Genomic DNA, 23,675 nt, shown 5'->3' on the forward strand with positions numbered 1-23,675 from the left:
GCCTGCTAGGATACCTACCTCGGGTACACCCTACATACATCTTCCTTCCCTCAAGGGCCTGTGCTACTTTGCACCCACAGTGCCTGCGAGGGTGGTTGGCAGGTAAGGATGCATTTCAGTAAACGCCCCAACTCCTTTCAACTTGCTACCAGCACCCCTTGGAGGGTCCCTTGGTCTAAAAGGATGCCTTATACAGACCCGAACTGTCCCACCAATCACGACCTCACCTGCCACAGGCCAGCATAGTTCACCTACTTTCTGCCCTCCGACACACTAGCACAGGCGTTGAACTAACCACACCGACAAATCCTCCAGAAACATTTAATTACCTTCCTTAGACAAGTGGACCCCAACCTGCAAGAAAAACTACTTACCCTTGATGCAACCATGAGGTATAGATGATAACCTAGCCAACCTAAACAACTTGCCAATCTTATTATTCACTTTCTTCACAGAGTCGTTGGGGGCTCTGACCAACTTACCACCTCTCCTATTCAACCTAGGAATGATGTTTGACCATGCTAGCAAGGACTTGGGGAACTTCATCAGAAACCAACCAAACTCCAAGATAACCAACTCAGACAAGCTTTCCTTCCGATCTCTGCTAAGTCATTGCCACCAAGATGTACAATAATAAACCCTGGGTGCATAAACCCCCAGGTCAAGAGTATGTCCAATGCAGTTCTCAACTGGGCCAAGCTCAACCCTACTTGACCACAAGAAGTCAGACAATATCTCACTTACTTTGCCCTGGCCACGTAGCCACCTGCAGAATAGAAAACTTTTGACACCTCACATACGAATCGCCCAACACCAGTACGTCTGTAGCCCCTGTCGCTCCTGCATTGACAGGAAGCACCGAGCTATTCAGTGCCGTCTCAAATCCTTGCACTGCTGACCTGCCTCAATAGGTGAATACAAAAAGGAGGCGAGGAATTAGATGGAGATGGCTACAGCAGGTTTAATTTCACGTAGCGCTTGTGCGGTCAGATCCCCACCTCCCAATCCTTTGCACAGCCGGACCCACTAGCCCCATCCCTGCTAAAGAGGTGGTGGCCCCAATTCTAAAGGAATGCAGGCCATTCTTAGGTGGGCCCAAACCTGATGTCCTCAGAGCACTGCGAAGTACTCTGCAGAATTGAAACCTAGTGAGAGGTGTTCCATCCTCATGCACCCGCAGGGGGCCAACAAACCTCTGAGATCAGTGGGCCAAAAAAGCTTCCAAATTCCCCAGGGGACACCTTTCATTTCCTATAGCCCTATGCAACAGTATATGATCACCCCTATCTATCTGGTCTGTCTTTGAACTGATGAATGTGATTACCAGGGAGCCATTTAGCCACTGAATGTCAGCCCACTGCAAACCACCTTTCGTATCTCTCATGTTTTGGCCACAAGTTACGCTAACCCTCAGTGCCCTATAAAATGCAAAGGCTGCCCTGAAGAGACAGACCTCATCCTGTGACCGGCAAATACTCTCTAAGGTAGACATGATAGCCGCTAGCTTAACTGTGTCGATGGGGCACCTAGAGTCCAACTTGGCTCCTTCCAAATGCTGCCAATCCTTCAATGCCCTCTGGACCAGGAAAGCTTTTGTCCCATCTGTGTGCCACAGTATCTTTTTAAAACATGATATAGCAGCAATGTTGCACCGGACTAATGTTTCCCACTCTTCTCGAAGGGACCCCTGAAATGCTATCACTGACTTGGGAGCAATTCAACCCCCTACCCCAGCACGCCCCTGAAACTTCTAGTAGGTGCAAAATGGCCACTCATAGGGACGCCTTGTCCTAGATGCTAAACTGACTGCCACGAGGTCTGGTAGACGGGGGCACCAAGCTGCCACAGTTGCTCCGGGAACTGTGTAGGGAACTCAGCTGCTCCTGGGTGATGGTACCTTAAGGCCTGCATTTTAAAATGAGATAAAGCATCCGCTGCATTGTTTAGTATATCAGGTGCATGTTTGGATATAAAAATGATATTCAACTTTAATTACAGTAACACAATTTCTTTTAACAGTCTAAGGATCATCGTGCACTTAGCTGCTTGCTGATTGATGCATTTCAACACAGTCATGTTGTCCGACCAGAATACCACAGACTTATTGTGGAACTGATCTGGCTAAACCATGAGGGCCACTAGAATGGGAAAGACTTTGAGAAAGCCAATATTTGTCACCAACCCAGACTCCACCTACTCATTTGGCCAGAACACACCATTCAGGACCAATAATGGCACCAAAACCTTCACTGTCCACTGCATTCATAAACAATCCTATCTCTTTCTTGGTCCTGGCTGGGCCACACTACTGTCACACAGAAGTACCTTAGAAATGCCTTCCATATCCTCATATCCTGGAGGAATTCACACAATCACCTGGGAAGGCAGTGCTTCGCTTTCAAGCCAGACATGGTTTGTGCAATTGACTGGGAAAACAGGCATACCTTCAGAGCTTGAGGAAAAGTGTTAACTTTCTCAAAGAGGAGCCTAGATGCACCTGTCACTGAGTCTTACTCAATCCCAAGCAACTCAATAGTTGTAACTGGCCTACAGGTGTTACCCTGCACCAGGAGTAATCCAAAGAGCCCCATCAGTTCCTGGAAGGTTGCTAAGCCCCCCGCACAATCTACCATACACTGGGGGCAAAAATAGGAAACCATCCAAGTAGTGAAACACCCACTGGTGCACCAAATCCTGTCTGAACACCCATTTAAGGAAAGTGCAAAATTTCTCTAAATAGGCACAGGAGACCAAGCAGCCTATTGGGAATCCACTTGTGAAAATGAAATGAGACCTTAAACTGGAAACCCAGCAGATGGAAATCATCCTGCTGCACCAGAAACAACCGGAAGGCTGATTCTATGTCTGATTTTGGTAGAAGCTTCCCAGGCCCCAGCTCCTGCAGCATCCTGATCGCTTGGTCAAGCAAAGTGTACTTGACTGAGCATAAGGCTCTATCAATAGCTTCATTCACAGACTGACCCTTAGGTGCTGATAGGTTATGTATCAACCAGTATTCTCCATGCTCTTTTTTGGGGACTACTCTCAGAGAAAGCAGACAAAATTCTCCAGCGGGACGGACTCAAAGTTGACCCGTCACCCTCCCCAGGTTCTTCTCTTTGAGGATCTTAGCGGTGGCAACACTATAATTTGACCTGAGTGACTGTTGATTTTTGCAGCATGGACACTTACACACTCCGCTGCTGGGATCCTAAACTCTTCCAAAAACCCTTCATACAGAGCCTGCACTGCTGGTGGATTATTTTAGACCTTTAACCATGAAAACATTGGCTGCCAGTTCACCGTTGAGGGGCCTTCATCAGAAGGGTGTGATTACTCCTGCTTTTTGGTGCCTCAGTCCCTAGACGTTTTGAAACACTTTGCCTCTGGGTGTGATGGTAGGCCAAAGAAGTAACATCAATGCTTGAATTAGCATTGTCCCAGGGGGTCTGGTACAGGATCCTTTATTAAAATCCCAACAAGACCCTTTCCCCACCTCCCACAGGGGCTTGCCCCTGTGCCTGCCCGAAAGGGTTGACTAGAGGTAGATTCAAGGCTCTGGGGCTTCATAAAGTGCATCTAAGTGTTCATGTCAATCTGATCCCAAGCCAGTGCGGGCCTAGCGGCTTTAATACTTCTAAACCCTTTGTCGTAGTCCCTCCAGGCCATGCCACTAAAACTCATTATAAGTTAGGAAAGCACTCTGCTATAGCGTGGAAAGTTGTGAATCCTTTCACCCAATTCAGCAATGTCTCTTCAACCCTCTTTTTGTAAGGCCAGTGGCCACAATCCCTAGAATGGGAGCACTTCTTGCACCGCTTGCCTTCGTCCTTTTGGGGCCTATCCACAATTAATTCACACATATCTTCCTTTCCAAATGTTTTCTTTCACATCCAGTGGCACATGCCTGCCCTGCTGTCATGCTCAGAATGCACAACTCCAAGACTAATGCTCGACAATAATGTTGTCATACTTCTTACAGTTGCTTCCTGAGGAAGGAGTGCAACCCCCACCGCTGCTGGTACCATTGGGGGCATATAACTGGCGAGCGATGTACTAAGACTTGCAGTACACTGTGCCGCAGGACTAATGTGTAACGCCCAACTGGCCCCCATCACAGGCACGCAACCCACCTGCACTTCCTGTCCCCCTGAACCATACCGGTGGGCCTCTAACCTCCTGGCCCTTTCAACAGTATCACCCTCAGCTATGCCGACCAGTGTGCCACCCACTAAAGCAGTGCCCAACCTTAGAAAGCCAAGGCAAAACACTATCCAAATTTTCAACAAAATCAGGCTGACTAATGCCAACAGGTGTTGCAACCCCAATCGTTATGCAACTTTTTCCATTTTGAACTCACCGCTGGTAACATCACAGTAGAAACATGACCCTGCGCCACCACATTGCTGGCGTTGCCTGCTGGTGGTGCCTGTGGGGTGACACCAGTACTCTTACTTTCCTACCTATGAGGACCCTGACTTCTACCCCACTTCTTAACTGGAGAAATGCCATCATGGGTGCCACCTCCGGTTTCCTCAGCCTCTCTGCCGGGACCATTAGTTTGCTAGATTGCCCCCCGGGGCCTGTGGCGCGAAAGGGCCAAAATCTCATCCACTGTATCCATCCTACACATTAAAGCCTCTACAACAATCTCCTCTCACACGTGTTTAGCACCCTTCTTCATGCCAACTGGCATCCTTGTACAGGACCTAAAACTACACACCACACCACATACCTGTGTACACCGCAACCCTGGCCACCAAGGCTGGATACAAAACCATAAGCTACCACTCACTATTAAAATAAGGCACTACCAGTGACTCTCCTGCAGGAATTAGCCCAAACCAAAAGCTTACAAACACACACTAAATACCCTTCTGAGTTAACCAGGCACCTACACAGCAGCCCCAAACCCTCAGGGGCATATTTATACTCCGTTTGCGCCGAATTTGCGTCGTTTTTTTCGACGCAAATTCGACGCAAAACTAACGGCATATTTATACTTTGGCGTTAGACGCGTCTAGCGCCAAAGTGCACGGAGTTAGCGTCATTTTTTGGCGTGAACGCCTTCCTTGCGTTAATGAGATGCAAGGTAGGCGTTCCCGTCTTAAAAAATTACTCCGACGCATATGCGTCGTATTTATACTCCCGGGCAAAAATCACGCCCGGGAGTGGGCGGGTCAAAAAAACCCACATTTGCGCCTCTTTTTAACGCCTGGGTCAGGGCAGGCGTTAAGGGACCTGTGGGCTCAAAATGAGCCCACAGCTGCCCTCCCCTGCCCCCAGGGACCCCCCCTGCCACCCTTGCCCACCCCAGGAGGACACCCAAGGATGGAGGGACCCACCCTAAGGACATTAAGGTAAGTTCAGGTAAGTATATATATATTTTTTTTAAATATTTTTTTTTGGCATAGGGGGGCCTGATTTGTACCCCCCTACATGCCACTATGCCCAATGACCATGCCCAGGGGACACAAGTCCCCTGGGCATGGCCATTGAGCAAGGGGGCATGACTCCTGTCTTTACTAAGACAGGAGTCATGTAAATGGCGCCTGGGCGTCGTAAAAAATGGCGCAAATCGGGTTGAGGCGATTTTTTTGCCTCAACCTGACTTGCCCCATTTTAAGACGCCCTAACGCCATTTTCCCCTACGCCGGCGCTGCCTGGTGTACGTGGTTTTTTTTCGCGCACACCAGGCAGCGCCGGTCTGCTTGCGCCGGCTAACGCCATTCAATAAATACGGCGCCCGCACGGCGCTTCAGAATGGCGTTAGCCGGCGCTAATTTTTTTCACGCTAAACTGCGTTAGCGCAGTTTAGCGTCAAAAAGTATAAATACGGGCCTAAATGTCTTAGGCACCCAAAAACAGTGTCCCAACATGGCCAAAACAAATTGAAAAAGGCCACAGGCTCTTCTTTAAAAGCAAGTCACTGGTAAAACGTCAGCTAAAACCACAGGCTCAGGGGGCAAATGAATCCTCACCTTAAAGGGTAACTAGCAAAGTGCCCAGGACAGCAAATCGCAATCCCCAAACTTTATCCAACAGATATTGTACTGCACCTCTCATAGCAATTACATATACAACATTACGAAATATAAAATAATAGTTTGTCTCTTGAAAAATCCTCACACTCCAGGCACCCTGTGCCACCATCACATTCAGAGCCCAGTGCTCCCACCAGAGCCGCCACTGAGAAAAGCTCCCAAACCCATGAAGCTCCAAAAGGCATCTTCGGGGGAATGTGGCTGCAGAAATCAAAGGGGAGCTTGCTGGATGCCTGAAAATAAAAGAGAAAACACAAAATGCGGGCAAAAGCGAGGATGGAGGCTCATGCCTGGTGTCCTTCTTGGCGGCGAGAGGAAAAAGAGACCTACTCTCCACCTCACAGCGCTTTTTAAGTGGGCAGGACTGCAGCATTGCTGAACGACCCTGAAAGCACTTTAGTACTTCTGGGTGCTGTGTCCCAGCCAGCCATTCCTGCCCGACCTCCACCGAAAGATCACAGCAGCTTACGCTGCAACCCCAGTTTGGGGACCATCTCCCACCGCATATGCACAGCTCCCCAATTCTACAAATATCTGCTTGTCTTCATTTTGGAAGCATAACCTCCTATCTTCTGTTCCCAAAGGGAATGAAATAGAAACTCTGTATGCTTAAAGGGTGTAACAGGGCCTGATGGGATCCTGGATAGACCCTACAGCCAATAGAAGAATCGTAAGCTTCACACTGAAACATGTGGCAAGAAACAAATGCCCAGATGTACTAATTATTCATGTAGCTCAGCATCTAAATTTGCTAGACTGTACTGTGCAAGGGGGGAAACAAAGCTCAGCTCTATATGTACAACAATTGGCCTCCTACTGATGTCATCCCCTGCACTGCTGCACAAACAGCCTTCCTTGTGTAATCAACACCCTCACAATTTTGCAAAGGTGACTGTGTAGTGTTAAGCATAGGATTTCTACTGGAGGTTGTACTCTTCAGTAGAACTTCCTGTGATAGGACAGTCTCAGAAGGTCCCATGCATTGGATGTCTGCTGTGTTTTGCATCAGACATGCAATGCGTTGCTGTTTTTTGTAAAAATGAAGACATTTTTCTGTTTATGTGTCTGCTCCAATTAGGCATTAGTTTTTGACACGCCCTCTACGCAGGGACCACAGCCTAGCTTTAGAGAAAACTCCAGCAAATTCAGAACGCAGCCGCACGTCTCATCCTCAACCTCCCTCACCACAAACACATCTCCGCCCACCTCAGATCCCTACACTGGCTGCCCATCAACAAAAGGATCATTTTCAAAATCCTTCTCCACGCTCACAAAGGCCTCCACGACACCGGACCGGCCTACCTCAACAAATGAATCAACTTCCACAAACCAACTCGACAGCTCCGCTCAGCCGACCTCGCCCTCGCTACAGTCCCCTGCATCCAACGCACCACCTCTGGTGGCAGATCCTTCTCCCACCTCGCCGCCAAAACCTGGAACTCCCTCCCCACCAACCTACGCAAGATTGATTGATTGATTGATTGATACAAACCCTGCCATGTCTATCTTTGTATATAAGTAACTGTGTCAAAACATATGAGTGTTTACGTGCATCTGCCTCAGTATTACCCCCTAATGCAAAACAACAGAAAATGGTACAAAGTAGTACAAAGCAATTGCTGCGTTTCTCACACTAGTGCCAGCAAACAGAAAGTATGCAAATGCAGGAGAAGCTTCAGGAACAAGTAGGAGGAGAAAGGGTTTTCCCATAGCACAAATGTGAAAAGCTTTCAGACTGCCTGTTGAAGCAGTACCTCATAGAGGAAATGTCCCAAAGGAAGGGAAATGGCTGGAACAAATGCCCAGGCTAGTGGACCCAAAGAGGACCAAAAGAAACATCCATGGGGAAATGCTGTCATGAGTGTGAAGTACACAGCAAGTGGTAAGAAACCTCTGCAATAAGGCTATTAATACAGTAATATAACTATGACTCAAATATCATGTGAGAAAACGGCTGATTGCAGAGGCCCCCTAACTTTTTGCCACCATTTTCCACTTTTTGCTGGTGTTTTCCTGACTCTGATGGTGCCCTGGGTACTGCTAACCAGTCCCAGGGCCTGTGCTCTGTGTAAAATCAATATGCAAATTAGGCTAATTATAATTGGCTAAGTCAACCTACCTATAGGTCCCTAGTATATGGTAGGGCATGTAGGTTATGGGACCACATCATAGGTTGTGCACCCATAGGTGCACTGCTCAGGTGCCCAGTGTCATTTTAAAGGCAGGCCTGCCTTGCTGGCCGCTTTTAAATTAAAGTTATATGCAAATTCGACTTTTGAATTAAAAGTAGTTCCAAAGTCTTAAACTACCTTATTTGTACATATAAGTCACCCCTAAGGTGTGCCCTATGTGCCCCTAGGGCTGGGTGCCATGTAACTATAAGCAGGGACCTCATAAACGTAGTTTTACAAGGACTGGTGAGGTAAAAACAGCCATATTCATTTTTCCCTCATTGTAGTGAATGGCCTTCATATGTTAGAATGGGGAGACTTTATTTTAATTTTTAAAGTCCACTTAAGTAATGGATACTAAGAGTTTGGTATCAAATTAATTGTTATAATAAATCCCACAACTTCCAGTTGTGGGATTTACTATAACTTGTTCAGGGAAAGAGTTTTAAACTTTACCTGAAAAGTTGTCAATTTCAGCCCTGCGTTGTTTTTACTGATGTGCTCTGATTGGCCAGCCTCTGGCAGCCTGGCCAGGGTGCCTTGATGAGGTGTGAAGTAGCCTGGCTTTACACAAAGAGATGTGCCTGTGGGAGGGAATTTCCCCTCAGCAGATGGTGAGACAGGAAGGGGGAGGGCTGCCAAACTGGTCTTCAAAGGCAGAGAAGGACATTTGGAGCACCCCAGCAGAACCCCCTCATCCTGCAACCCTAGACACTAGGTTCCCCCTTGATTGAATTAGGAGAGGGCAGGAGAGGGGTGTGTTTATGATTTTTAGCCACACCAGTGGGTGGGCTCAGCCAGATGTAACCTCCAAAAATCAGATTCAGCCATGATGGATTTTTGAAGAATGTTGCCTCCTGGGATTGATTTTTGCCACACTTCCCAGGAAGTGGTCATCACAGGGGGAAGGACCCTGCACCTGATTGGAGAATCAAGACCCCCCTGTTTTTCACCCAGGAGCAAGGATAAAACTGGCAGACCTGCACCCACACCTCAGTTCCCTACCAGATCCCTACCAGGAAGAACTACGGAAGAAGAAGGTCTGCCCTGCTGGACCCCTGGCCTGCACCTGGAACCTGCACTCTGAAGGACTGCACCATCTGCACACTTGGGCCTCACCACAAGAAGGACTTTGCCTGGCTTCAACTGGTTCAAGGAGGGACTCCCTGTTTGCTACAGGTGAAAAATTGCTAACCAAAGTCCCCTGCACCAACTCCTGAAGAAATCAACCAGCTGGCCACTGCCTAGTGGCCAAAAAGGAGTTTGCGCCAGGTGCATTCTGGGAGTTGTAGTCCACACCCCCAAGGAGAATTTCTGGACCCTTGGGATGAGCTGTGGACCCCAAAATAACCTCAAAAGAACATCTGTGAGAAGACCCAGAAGTTTGGAGAAGTTTTGATAAAAATCTCCACCGCGGGCTCCCGTGACACGTATCCGGAGAAGAGTTCCAGGAGGTCGGATTGGACTGGCAGGTTCGTCCCGCTGAAGAAAATCTTCAGAAAAGAGACTAAGTCCGAAGGTAAACTTTTGACCGAGGCCTCCCGTGAGCTGTAGCCCAGCAGGGCTCCTTCACGGTCGGCCTTAAACTTTGACTTTGCCCCGGTCGAGGAGCAACCAGATGACCCGATTGGCGCTTTTTGTTTCTAGGCGCTAGACAACAATAATTCTTTAAAAATTAATATCTCTGGTTCCCCTTATCCGATTGTATTTGTTTTTGTGCCATTTTAAAGATAAAAATATAATCTATTATTCATAAATTGGTTTTGGATTTTTAAACTGTTTCCTGTGTTTTATTTAATTGCTGTTTTGTGATATTTTAATGCTTTACACTCTGTCTCCTAAGTTAAGCCTTGTCGCTTGTTGCCAAGCTACCAAGGGTTGAGCTGGGTTTAATTTACTGAGACCTAACTGGACCTAAGTGGAGGTTAGTGGCCTATTGCTAAGTGTAAGTACTTACCTGCCCTTACCAATAACCCATTTTCCAACATATCACAAATAAATTAAAATATAGATAATCACAAATAATGCTTTAAGCAGAATACTTGTCTGTGAGCAGCAACAAAAGAGAATCAGTTGCTCGCAATCGAGTATTCTTAGGGCCCATGCTCTCTGATTGGTGGTCGTTGTATAGTTTCCCTTGGTTTCCCAGTTCCCTAAGAATGTTGAAAAGTGTAGTTTTCTGCGGTGTTTTTATAGGCTGCTGTTTAAACATAGGCAAGTAAAGAAGGGATAGCTCTTGCCTCTGTGTCTTTAATAACATTAAGAGTTTCTAACGCTACCATTTTGGACTACTTTACATTTCCTTCACCATTCACAGAACCTTGACAACTATGATACTTCTACATTACAGTTTTGAATTTTATAGTACATTATTATTTTTTAGAACAAGCAATACATACAGCGATATATTACTATGATGGCAATCCAATAGAATACTGAAATGCCATAACATATAAGTGGAAAAAAATAACTACAGTCAATAAAATTTTCAATTACATGATAGTATCAAGGGATAGCCTAAGGAATATCAAAATGCATAAAATAGCATAGTGGTATGAAGAAAAAACTAACTAATGTAGAAAAATGGAAGAAAATAAAGATGTGTCATTGAAAGATGCAAGTCTAATAAAGAAAATATTTACAGCACAATAGCAATACAGTAAGACAATACATGAAGTTCCTTCTCAATCATGAATTAAACCAACAAAAGTACCAGCTTTTATGGAGGTTTCTTAACTTTATCCTTCATACAAATAGGTGAATTATAATGCATAGATGTTTTTGTTAAGTATTCTAATACTTCTGTAACTACTTTTTATTGTGTTCTGACAATTAGTAGTATTAATTTTATGTGCATAACATATGCCATATGCCATTTCACCATGCATTATAGAAAAGTTTAAAATGGTTAGAATTTAGTAATATTTGTAATAATGCAATTGCATCACCCAGTTGTTTAACTTTCATCTGGAGCAGTTGAAATTCAATGGCTATTGTTCCAAGGGAAATATTTCCAGATTGAGGGAAATTGGTTTGAAATACAAATATTAATCTTTTCTAGGTTTTCAAAAAGTCTAAACAAGAGTACAATGAAAGATATGTGTGTAAAAGTACTAGGAGAAAATGAACATGATCGAAAAGAAGTGAGCATTAATATGGAAACAGGACTAAAAAATGGTTGATTATAAAAAAAAAAATTGTTTGGGTAATATTGGTGGCACCTAATGTAGACACAATCTTTGTCCATATTTAATTTCACACTAAAGTTGAACGAGATCTTTTACAATCCTTTTTCCGATGACTCCCCTGTCAGTATGATAGGTTTGAAGTGAGGTACATTGAGCTATTCTCCCGTCAAATTGACGGAATTTTTAACTAAAAGTGTGGATGCTAGGTGCACTTGTACAAATCAAAAGAAAGTTACAGGCAAGAAACTTTTTTTCCTGTAATGCGATAATTTCGTCTGAGTATTAGCCACCTTTTTTCGAAATATTATGTTGAAAGTTTTTAGACTAAAATTAGTTAAGCAGGCTCCCCTCTTTTCTACTTTGATCGCCCCATTGAACTCTCTCTAAATGCAATACCTTTACTTTTCAACTTTATTTTTTCATTTTTTTCATTTAAAAAATTTGTATGCAATATACTTACAATGAAGATAATACGCAGTAATGGAGAAGGAAAACAATACATTTACTGCAAAACTGACTTTTTATGCATGTTTTTATGCATAAATGTAAAATCTGATGGACTTTTCTAACTATGCTTCCGGTGAATCATCATAGTGCAGACAACATATAACCATTAATCTTTTAACATTCTGTTTTATGCCAACTCATGTTTTCAGTAAAGTCCTACAATTCTTGAAATGGTGACTGATCTCAACTTGGTACTGTGGTATCAAGATATCTATGCCTTGCAAATAGCTATATAGGATTTATAAATTAAAGCATAGATTGGGCACAGCATTTGAAGGTCAGTATTTCCTTAATGGAAAAACAGAGTTAGCATACATATTCTCTCTCTCTCTATATATATATATATATATATATGGCGTTCGCCACTAGGAAGTTATAGGTAGAAATACGTTTCCTTACAAAAAGTGTTTTTTTACTTGCCTATATCTTTGGCACCGCTTGAAGAATCTTCACTAAAATTTCCAAAATAATTTGCCCGTTCTGTCAGCTGGTGCCTGGAAGGTTTCAGAGTGATCCGTACGGGAGGGGGGTTGAGAAAAATGGGGGGTCCCAAAACACGTTTTCCCCATCCATTTTTCCATAGGGATTTTGAACAGCGATAGCGCAAAAAAATACTGAACAGAATTACATCAAATTTTGCAGGAAGGTAGGTCCTGGTCCAGAAAGAGTGCTGTTTTTGATTTGGTGTAATTCTTCCCAGTAGTGTTTGAGAAATTAAGGGGAAAACACATTTGTATATCTAGGGACGCAAAGGATTTGCGACCCCTAATGATCTCGTGCTGAGATCTGATTGGCTGATAATACTTCAACAACAGAAGCTGTTGAAGTGTTTTCAGCCATCTTGGAACTAGGCTCCAGCCGAGCCCAAAAAAAGAGGAAAAAAAACAGAAGGGGCCAGGGTACAAACACCCTGACCTCTTAGCTCTGGTGGTGGTGTCCTAATGGGACCCCCACTAGGACTAAAAAGCATTCTTTTTTGTTGATTTTACGAGCGGAGCACAGTGGATCCCCAAATCGGATAGCAAAATCACAAAAACGCTTTGTTAGTCTAATGCCCCAGGGGCCCAAGTCCCAAGGACTCTTTTAGAAAATAGGTGGTTGGGAGGCCTCCCGGCCCCCTGTCGCTGCCCCGGGGGCAATCACCTCTCAGGGGCTCTTTTTTTTTTAATGGGAGGGGCTGTGGTCCCCCTGCTGCCCTGGCGACCGCCATCTCCCCAGGGTATTATTGTAATATGGGGAGGGGGCCACCAGGTCCCTTCACGCTGCCCCGGGGACCACCACCTCCCTCGGGCGATCTTGTAATTAAACAGGGGGCCTTGAGGCCCCCCCGCTGCCCCGGGGACCACCACCTCCCCGGGGAGATCTTGTAATGAAATTGGGGGGCCCTGTTGCCCCCCAGGGGCAAGACTGTAGTTGGAGCAGGGGGGCCGCGTGTCTCCCCTGCGCTCCGGGGACTACCACACCCGGGGCTAAGATCTAGTTGGAGGGGGGCCACAAAGCCCCCCTCGAGGAGCCTCTGATGGCCCTGGAGACCGCCACCCAACGGGGCCGGCTTCTGCTATGTCGCAGGGGGCCCATCCTCGGTACATAGCTGTTTGCTGGGGCTTGGCCTGCCGGGCACGGTGAAAGGGCTGTGCACAGTGTGGGATTGAGTGGTTAGGGAGTGTTGGCCGCAGGGTCTGGCTGCAGGCCAGGTCTGGCAGGCAACCTCCTCTGCGCATGGGTGAAGGAGTACATGGTTAGGTGCTTATAAGGGCTTGGCCTCAGGGCCAACTGCCACCCCGCACGGCCAAAGGCTGTCCACTGCGGTTGTTGGATTAATGAATAGTAATTAGAATTACTGTGCATTAAAAAAAACATTAGAAATTCACTGAAAAAAACAAAGGTTACAGGGAAGTTAAAGTTAGGAAATAGAATACAAAACACTTAAAAAGTCACTGAAAAAAACAAAGGTTACAGGGACGTTATAGTTAGAAAATAGAATTAAACGAACCTTAGAAATTCACTGAAAAAATGGACGTTATAGTTAGGTTTACTCATAGAAAACCGTAGAAATTCAGCAGTTATAGGTACGTCAGCTATCTATAACCGGCGCTTCTGTAATGCACTGCAGTTGACCTCACATATTACATAACTCATGACATGGTCAGTGACATCACTGATAACATCTCATATGACATCACTGATGACATCATCCACACAGTCATACACCAACTCATTTTCTGATACAAACTGTTGTATACCCCCACGCACACATCCACTCATACTTATTCAGAACTGCATAAGAGTAGTGCTATACAGACATTCATTCAAACAGCCACTGACACAACTGCTCACTCACCCATACACTACTCATTGAGGTATTCACAGACTCATACAGTACCTTCACATCCACTCATATACCCACTGACACACCCACTCATACTCATGCACCCCATTAATAGATCACTATTCTAGTGACACATCCAGTTAATCAGCTGTAGAATCACTGACACGCCCACACACTCACCCATATAGTCATTGACACAGTCACAGACTCATTACTCATTATCACAGTCACTTACACACTCAATCACTTAACTGTGCAACTATTCACACACCAACTCACTCACATGAACAGGCACTTACATACCCAGTCACCCAAACAGCCATTCACAAAGCCACTCACTGACCAACAAAAGTTGTCACACATCCACTCACTATCCTATATAAAAACTGACTCACCCACTCAGTTTACAATACAGCTACTCATACACCCACTGACTCTCATATACAGTTACTGACACAGCAACTCAGTTATATTTACAACCATAAAGTAAGTGACTCACCAAGTGACTCAACAATACAGTGACACCTATTCACTTATCCCCGACAACCACTCTGACACCCACTCACTCACACATGCAGCCACCCACAGACCCACTTCACTGTAATGCAGCTGCTCACACAGTCACTTGCTCACCTATACACCAACTTACACATCCATTCATTCTCCCATACAGCAAATTATTCAACCACTCATTCACCCATAGACACACTCACACACCCACTCACACATTGATACAACACTTACACTCACTGGATAATGTCATCAGTGATGTCATATGAGATGTTGTGTATAAATATATATACATTATATATATATATATATATATATGTATATATATATATATATATATATATATATATATATATAATAACAAATAACAAAGTTAGCATTGGCAACATCATCTGATTTTATAGCCTTCTTCTGTGTCAATATCATAGCATGTCTTACCTTGGCAGAGAAGTCCATCACCTTTGTATCCTTCAAAGCATTTGCAGACATAGCCTCCCTCTGTATTAATGCAATCTGCTCGTGTTAGGTCACATAAAGCATTCATGGTGGAACATTCATCCACATCTGCATAAAAAGAAAATTATTGGACATTTTTCATGAACTGTACTCTGACATTCTAAATAAGAATGTACTATGATTCAGATATCGACCATGAACATTTTATATATTTTAAGTTTAAATATTTACGTGCAATTCTTCATTTAATGGCAAGGCACATAGTCCAATATTATGCACAGGTCCTTTATTGCACTCATCCAAAGCAGCAACAAAAGAGCACTGATTTTGAATCAGAACAATAAACCATTCTAGAACATCCTTGAACATACACATATGCTTATAACCTGCTGCCATCTTCCTTCTTTGTTGCTGCTCATACACACAGATAAGTAATACCTTAAGATTTTATATTCTATGTGTGAAAGGGTTATATTTTTTTAAGAATGTGTGTGATTATGAAATAAGGACTAAATGATATTTTCAAACTGTCCAGGGAAATGAGGTGTCTATGCTTTTTTAAGGTGCAAAGAGGTGGTATTTTTTATTGAGTTTTGTGTGGTTATGAAGATTTCTCAAATTAAAACATAGCAACAGAAACTTACTTTTGATTTAAGTTGAATACCTAATTTGGCATTAGATATGCGCTTAAGTGATGGTTCACTGAGCAGAGAGAAATAAATACTTGTCTTCGCTCAAGTGGTAATTTGAAGAGAATGCCAGCAAGTGAATCAGGGATGCAGTCCTTGCAGAGTGGGGTTTACTCGATACCAGCAAATTATGGGTCGAGCGTGAGTGATCATGTTATCCCGTGCCTTGTAAGGAGCCAGTATTAGAATTTTTTGATTGTTGGGTTTGCTGTACGCAAGATGCTTTGTGCATACAGCGACCTTTGTGGGTCAATGGGATGCGTTGGATTGGAATACACTGAAATAAAAAAAAGCCATGCTTTGGGGAGACTCGATGAGGGTTTATGAACGCTTAGAGGCGGTGGTTATAACAACACTTAGTGGATAAATTGGGTGTTGCAGTAGAAAAGGAAATTCTCTTTAATTGGATGAATGTTATTTTGGCGTAAAGAATGATTTTGTGGAGGAGCAGGATTTGGACACTAGCATTAGAATTTATGTGAACAAGGTTTTTGGTGATTTGGCTGAAAGAATAAGTAGGAAAATTGATGATTGTGTAGAGAGCCATATGATAAAAAAGGTAAATCAAAACAGTGTTAGAGGAAGAAAGTTATTGGTCAGTTGAGGAGGGTGAGGCAAAGGCAGGAGTTTCAGCAGTAGCTGGTCTAAAGAAAATGAAAAAGAGGAAGTACATTGAGGTGCAGAAAGATAACAATCTGAAGGTTACTGGGCGTAATGCTCCAGGAAAAGGGGGAATGGGGATTTCCATAATGAAAAAAATTGGGAAAGCTATGAAGGCAAAAAGAAGGAGTCACAAAGCGGTGGCTTTTGATGAAACATCAAGCAGTGGAGATGATGATTTAAGAAGATGAGGAGATAATTAAGCTAAAAATAATTAGAATCAACTGGGCTGAGAAGGGGTCTGAAAATGTTGATTTTGATTCAACATCCTTTATCACTACAATGGACGCCTACAGAACATGTTATATAACATATTAGATGAGGCAGGAAATGTGTAAGGAGGTGCGAACACCTCAGAGATCAGTGTCCAAGACATACTTTAGATTCTAAGATGGAGTATACACCTCAATTAGGTCCTAAGATATTGGTCTTTCTGAATAAGTCTGGCCGTGATCCTAGGAAAGGGTTGGAGAAAGGACTCAAGAGCTGTCAGAACAGACTTTTGGACATTTTGGGTCCACTGGCTAAAGTTCTTGATTTGCAGGAGAAGGCATATAAAAATAATACAGGAGTAGATGTTGTTGAAATGCGCCAATGGTTATATAGGACAATTTGTCTGATGAGAAATTGGATCAAGGACTCAAGGGCTATCAGGACAGGCTTTTGGACATTTTGGGTCCGATAGCTAAAGTTCTTGCTTTGTGTGAGGAGATACAGTAAAGAATGTAGATGTTCTTGAAGTGCACTACAGGATACAAAGGGCAATTTGTCTGTTAGGAAACTAAAATGCTGCTCTTTGTATGGAACTGAGGAGGACTATATTGATAATGATTTAACCTAACCGTCGGATCTGGCCAGCAAGAAAATTGGAGCAGAATATAATGGTATGGTTTTTGAAGAAAACTTTGTAAGGGACATGTCCTGATATGTAGGTACCTTTAATAAGATCCAAAAGGCATAAAAAGAAATGTGAAAGGTTTTTGGTGGAGCCAGGAGAATGTGGGTCGATTTCTTGGGTACTGAGAAAGTATTACTCGTGGATCTTGTACATGAGGATATAGACCCTTTGACTATCATGAAGAGCCAAAGAGTTTTTATCCACAAAAACATAGAGCTCGAGGAATCCAAAGTGAATGGAGAACTAGAAGAGGAGCAGGTATGTCCAAAACTAGGCCCTCTGTGTTATCCAAGTAAATATGGACGGCAGACTAGCTCAGTTTGTGTCATGTGGGAAGGAAATTAAAAAAGATCTTTGGAGTTTGCAGGCAGTGCAGGGATATCATATAGATTTTAAAGGAACTCCTTTGCAGGAAGAACATCAATGGTTTTAAAGTTCTCAAGGAGCCTAAAAAAGGTTGTAATGCAGGAAGTTAAGGCACTTCACGAGCAAAGAGCTGTAGAAAAAGTGGGGAATGTTCAGGTAGTTTTGTGAGCAACATTTTGGTAGAAAAGAAAGACAAATGTATGAGACCAGTCACAGATTTAAGAGACTTGAATGATTGGGTGTGGTATAGTAATTTCAAAATGGAAGGCATTCATATGTTGAGAGATCTATTAAGAAAAGGAGATTGGTTAGCCAGGCTAGATTTAAATAATGCTTATTTGACCATTCCAGTATGCGAGGAACACAGAAATTTCCTTCAGTTCCAGTGGCAAGGAGAACTTCGGTGGTTCAAGTCCTTTCATTTGGCCTGACATTGCCACCTTCGTGTTTCACAAAGGTCATGAGACCGGTGAAAGCTTGGTTAAGGTCAAGAGGGGTACATCTGATAGTATACCTGGACGATATTTTGATTATCACAGAGAACAGGGAATAGGCAATTGAGCTGACAGAATTAGTGGTGCCAATTATACAGAATTTGGGTTTCCAGGTGAAAAGGAAGCAGTCATGTTTAATACCCAATAGGGAAATGATCTTTTTAGGTTTTCATAAATGGATCTTGGAAGGTGTGTTGGCGTTACCAAAAGATAAAGTGAGGAGGATTCGCAGGGAGCTGAAAAGGATAACATGTTCAGAATGGATCTCTTTACGGCAGTTGGCAAGTTTGTTGGGGTTTCTGTCTGCATCAATTCATGCTATTTTCCCAGCACCTTTGCATTACAGAGAAATTCAGAGGTTGGAGGCTTGCCATTTATGCTTGGGTGCCAAGTTCTCTCAGAAGTTGAGGTGAGTCTGAATGCACTACGGGAAGTGAATTGGTGGTCGATCAATTTAGAAGCCTGGAATGGCAGAGCGATTTTGGGGGAAATTCCAGAAACGGTGAGTGAGTGTCAACAGGAGGTAGTTGGTCTGTAAAGGAGGGTGATATGCACATCAATTGCTTAGATTTGTTGGCAGGATCTTTTGCTGTAAGGAGTTTTGTGAGGGATCATGTAAGATGCTGTGTGTTGTTAAAGATGGACAATGTTTCAGCAGTCAGATATGTCAATAAATTGGGGGAAACATGGTCGAGAGTGTTAGCAGAGTGGGTAAAAGAGTTCTGGAACTACAGTTTAGGTCACAATATTATGGTTCATGTGCAGCATATTTTGGGACTGAACAATGTGGTAGCAGATTGGAATTCAAGGAATTTGAAGAATTCAAGCAATTGGGTATTGAACATGGAGGTGTTCATGAGTTTGCACAGGAAGTAGGGTCTATTAGAAGTGGATTGTTTTGCAAACAGGTTGAATGCTCAACTTCCAATTATTTACAGTTGGAGGCCAGATCCAGAGGCCTGGGTGGTGGATGTTTTTCTACAAAAATGGGAAGGCTTTATGCATTTCCACCCTTTACAATGATTCAGAGGGTTCTTATGAAGATCAGGAGAGAGGGAGCGAAGGTGGTGCTGCTAACTCCATTTTGGCAGTCTCAGGTGTGGTTTCAAGGTGTGATGAGTCTGTTGATAGACAATCCTGTGTTACTGCCTTGTTTTCCATGGTTGTTAGTGAATGCTCAATGGAAAAATCATCAGCAGATAGAGACAGGTTAGTTATTACTGATGAGCTAGATGATTTTAGTAGAGTTTGGCAGGTGTCAGGATTATCGTCAGAGGATTCGGAATTCAGCAAAGAGTCTTGGGCACCAAGTACAACAAAGGCATACAAAACAGCATGGAGAAGATGGGGCCATTGGTGTTCTGGAAGGGGTGTGGATCCTGTATCAACGTCTGTAGTGGAGTTGGCTAATTATCTAATGGAAGTTTTTAGGGAAGGACTATCTTACAGTACAGTTAACTTAAGTAGGTCGGTGATTTACGCAGGTCATGCTTTAGAGGATGGAGTGCCAATAGGGCAGCATGTACTATTAAGAAGATTGATCAAGAGCATTCGTGTGTAAGCGCCCCCTGCGGCTAACTATTCATCTTAATGGAATATGACAGTGGTGCTGAAAGATATTATGAGTTGGGGAAGTAATTAAATCCTTTCTTTAAAGTTGTTATCTTGGAATGTGGCGATGTTGCTTTCTGGCGAATGTCGAATATAAGGGCTTTGGGAATTTCTTTGAGAAGTTTCCAACTTAAAGACATATGTTTTTTATGTCAGAAAGCATACAAAAACTATGCTATGGACAATTTTTTTATCCGAAGATGGAGCATCTTGACGATCTCTGTATGGTACGGTGTTTGAAAGAATATGAGAGGAGAACCTTGGGGTTGAGAATAACAGTGTATTTTCAGTTATTGATTTATTTTAGACAGCCACTAGAGGGGCTACAGTAAGTAAAGCTTTCATGATGGGTGGTAGTCTTAACCGTATTATGAAAGGAGCAGATTGGGAGAGTGATTCAACATTTAAGAAGTTTTATTTTAAGCCTGTAGAGAATGTTGTTGAAATCGTTATGGCTGGGCTTTGCAAAAGAGGCCCAGCTAAAAGGACTACCACAGGATGGATAGGAATTAGGAATTTCCTGTTAGAAAAACCCTCACCCACCAGTGTTACCCCTTGGTGGCATGCTTCATCATTGGGTTTCTTCCTGTTCCGCTATGGAGCGGGCGTGCTACAACCTACGCGATACGTGGGAGCACTGACGTAGTCTCGTTAATGTGAATCCCAGGAGGGATAGGAGTAGAGGTGGGGTCTTGGGTGAGTTACAAATACCTGTCTCCTAGTAATTCCAATGATTTAGTAGATCTCTTGGAGGCGGTACGATTAAAAAAGGGCTGCAGAAGTGGGGGATGTAATGTACCTGATTTCCTAGTCTACATGTTTCGGAGCCTTACCCCTAGACGCCTCTTCAGGACCAAGGTGAACTCCCTGGTACCACTCCTTGTTTGACTACTTCTAATGAAAGCTTAAATAATACATGCTCTGTGATATGGTGCAATTCACCTTACAAATTTCAAAGCAACACTCCCGCTCTGTACATAAGGCTCACCTCCCCGGGGTCTGAAACTTGAATGCTCACATGGGAGCTGAGTTTTAATGTGCAGCAGCTCTTGCATCTCAGCATGCTAAAGCGTGCAGCAGTAGACCACTAACTTCCCCAAGATGGCGGCCTCCTGTGGAACGAAGGGGGGTCCATGAGGACCCTAGAAGTAGGTATCCTTGTGGGTGCTTGTAATTGCACAGAGGTCATTGGGGCTTCATGGGCTTACTGAGGCAGAACTGAGGATTCCCATATCGTTTTGATAATTATTTGGGAGTTTCTTTCTTGTGTTTAACAAAGGGTTACTTGTTACCCTCTTACTATGATGGTGACATATATATAAGTGGCTAATATTTATTGTTGAGGGTTTGCTCTTTGTGACGCTATGGAATGTAAAGGAATGAGATGCACAGAGGACCTTCTGCACTGCCTAGGTGTACCATTCATTTCAGGAGATGAATATACGACTAATAATTAATGTGATGTTAATACTTCGTCAGCTGGCTCCAAGGTATGTTTTTATTGAGGCTAAATTGGTGTGTGCACAATTTATAAACCCATCGTTGTTCTTTTTCAAACATTGTAGACTCACAATTAATCTCTTCATGGTGTTCTAGGATAACCCACTGGTAATCTTCCACTATGTGTGTTTTCTCTTTGAAATGAGTGGACATTTTGGTCGTAGCCCGTCCACATCTAATAAAGTTCACTAAACAGGTCTCCTTTGACGGCAGCACAACATGGGACATTAGAGACTTCTCCAATTGTAACACTCAGCGAGCAGCATACATGATCACTTGTCCATGCAAATCGCAATATGCACTCGTCATCAACAGTAAATCATCCTTCAGTAAATATAGAAGAGTCCTCAATTAAGTCCAATACAATCCAAAATTTGGCAAAAATGCTTCTTTATTCTTCTTAAAAAGTTTTGTCCCAAATTTAGTTTCTGCCAAGCCAACACGTGTTTTGTCTGGGAATTACCCCTCAACTTCTTCAGGGCTTTCTATAACAGCAAACAATATACAACGTACAACCTATAAGTACATATCCATCATTCATATAACTTTTCAGCTCCCGTTCGCATGCAGTGTTATACAATAATTTACATACAAAGGGTGGAAACCATATTTCTAGACAACATAAGAATTTATATTAATCCTTGGTATATCGCTATAACCGCTCCTTGTTGCTGATTCTTATTAAAAGTTGTAATAAGAATTCTCCCATATGTGCACACTAAAAGCAGACACGATATCGGTATCACAGTGTGAATTTCCTGGCCTACAGCTATAGTCTTTCTTTATGCTTATTAATACAAAAACAGACGTTCGTCATACAATTTCTCAAACTATCCTAATCTTACTTATTACTTACGACCTTTTCACTTTGAAATTAAAATTAGAATGTCGCCACTCAGATCATACTTTGGGGGTCATTCTGATCCCGGCCGGCGGCGGAAGCCGCCGGCCTGGCTGGGGCCGCCAGAATACCGCTGCGCGGTCAAAAGACCGCCGCGGGTATTCTGGGTTTCCCGCTGGGCTGGCGGGCGACCGCCAAAAGGCCGCCCGCCAGCCCAGCGGGAAACACCCTTCCATGAGGATGCCGGCTCCGATGCCGGCGGGGTGCGAAGTGGGGCCCTCTTACGGGGGCCCCACGACACCCCATACCGCCATCCTGTTCCTGGCGGCCGAAACCGCCAGGAACAGGATGGTGGTATGGGGGTCGGAATCCCCATGGCGGCGCAGCAAGCTGCACCGCCATGGAGGATTCCCCAGGGCAGCAGAAAGCCGGCGGTACACCGCCAACTTTCCATTTCTGGCCGCGGCTGTACCGCCGCGGTCAGAATGCCCAAGGGAGCACCGCCAGGGTCGGAATGATGCCATTTATCTCTTTTCTAATTACCTACATATCTACCAACAAATATAAAGAATTTACTATACAGTATTGTAAGAGCTTTGATCGAATTTCAATCATCATCTTTCCCTAAATCTCTCTAACAAATGTAAAGGATTCATTGTTTTGTTTTATTATGTTAAGGTAATTACAATTAAATTCATATCTTTATATTTGCTTTTTATCTCTCCCCTAAGAAATACTCTAGTTCATACTCCGAATTTAATCCACATTCTACTGCTCTCAGACGTATAATCCATATAGATTCCTTTCTTCTTAATGCTAACTCTCTATTACCTCCTTGGGGACTCTTCCCTATTTGTTCAAATCCAAACATGTTTAAATCCTTATGAAGACCCTGTGTTGTACATGAGTTCATGTGTAATGCAATGGGATAGTGTTCATCATCCTGTCTAATAGCCCTCCAATGTTCCAAAATTCTCACCCTAAGGGGGCGAATAGTACTCCCTACATATATTGTTTCACATTTGCAGACTAACATATACACTACAAATGTCGTATTATAGTTTATATGTATACGAATGCTATATCCTTTGTTTCCAAATCCTTGAAAGTCTTTCTTAGCTTGCCATGCCCATCTACAAACCCCACAGCTTCCACATTTGAAGAAACCTTTATTGTGAGTATCTAGCCAATTGGAATTCAATTTGGGGTTCAAATAGCTGGGATTGAGAATATTACTAAGTGTTGTTCCTCTCCTATACGACACCTCTGGTTTATTCTTAATATACTTTCTTAAGATCTGATCTTGTAATAAAATATTCCAATGTTTTTCATACTTTTTAGTAATAGAACAGAATTGTTAGTGTAGTCCGATACTCTTCTTAATTTGTCAATTTTTCCATCTTTTTCATGT

General features: G+C 43.5%; 1 protein-coding gene across 4 annotated transcripts in view; it reads right to left on the reverse strand.

The window, feature by feature from the left end:
• EGF (epidermal growth factor) overlaps nucleotides 1-23,675 on the reverse strand; it is a 508,423-nt gene that overhangs the window by 89,786 nt on the left and 394,962 nt on the right. For all 4 annotated transcript variants that reach the window (XM_069230246.1, XM_069230245.1, XM_069230248.1 and 1 more), the window contains exon 17: nucleotides 15,188-15,313. In XM_069230246.1, coding sequence (XP_069086347.1) covers nucleotides 15,188-15,313 — 126 coding nt within the window. The remainder of the gene's footprint in view (nucleotides 1-15,187; nucleotides 15,314-23,675) is intronic.

This window comes from Pleurodeles waltl, chromosome 1_1 (genome assembly GCF_031143425.1).
Source record: "Pleurodeles waltl isolate 20211129_DDA chromosome 1_1, aPleWal1.hap1.20221129, whole genome shotgun sequence".
In the NCBI taxonomy this organism is placed as follows: Eukaryota; Metazoa; Chordata; class Amphibia; order Caudata; family Salamandridae; genus Pleurodeles; species Pleurodeles waltl.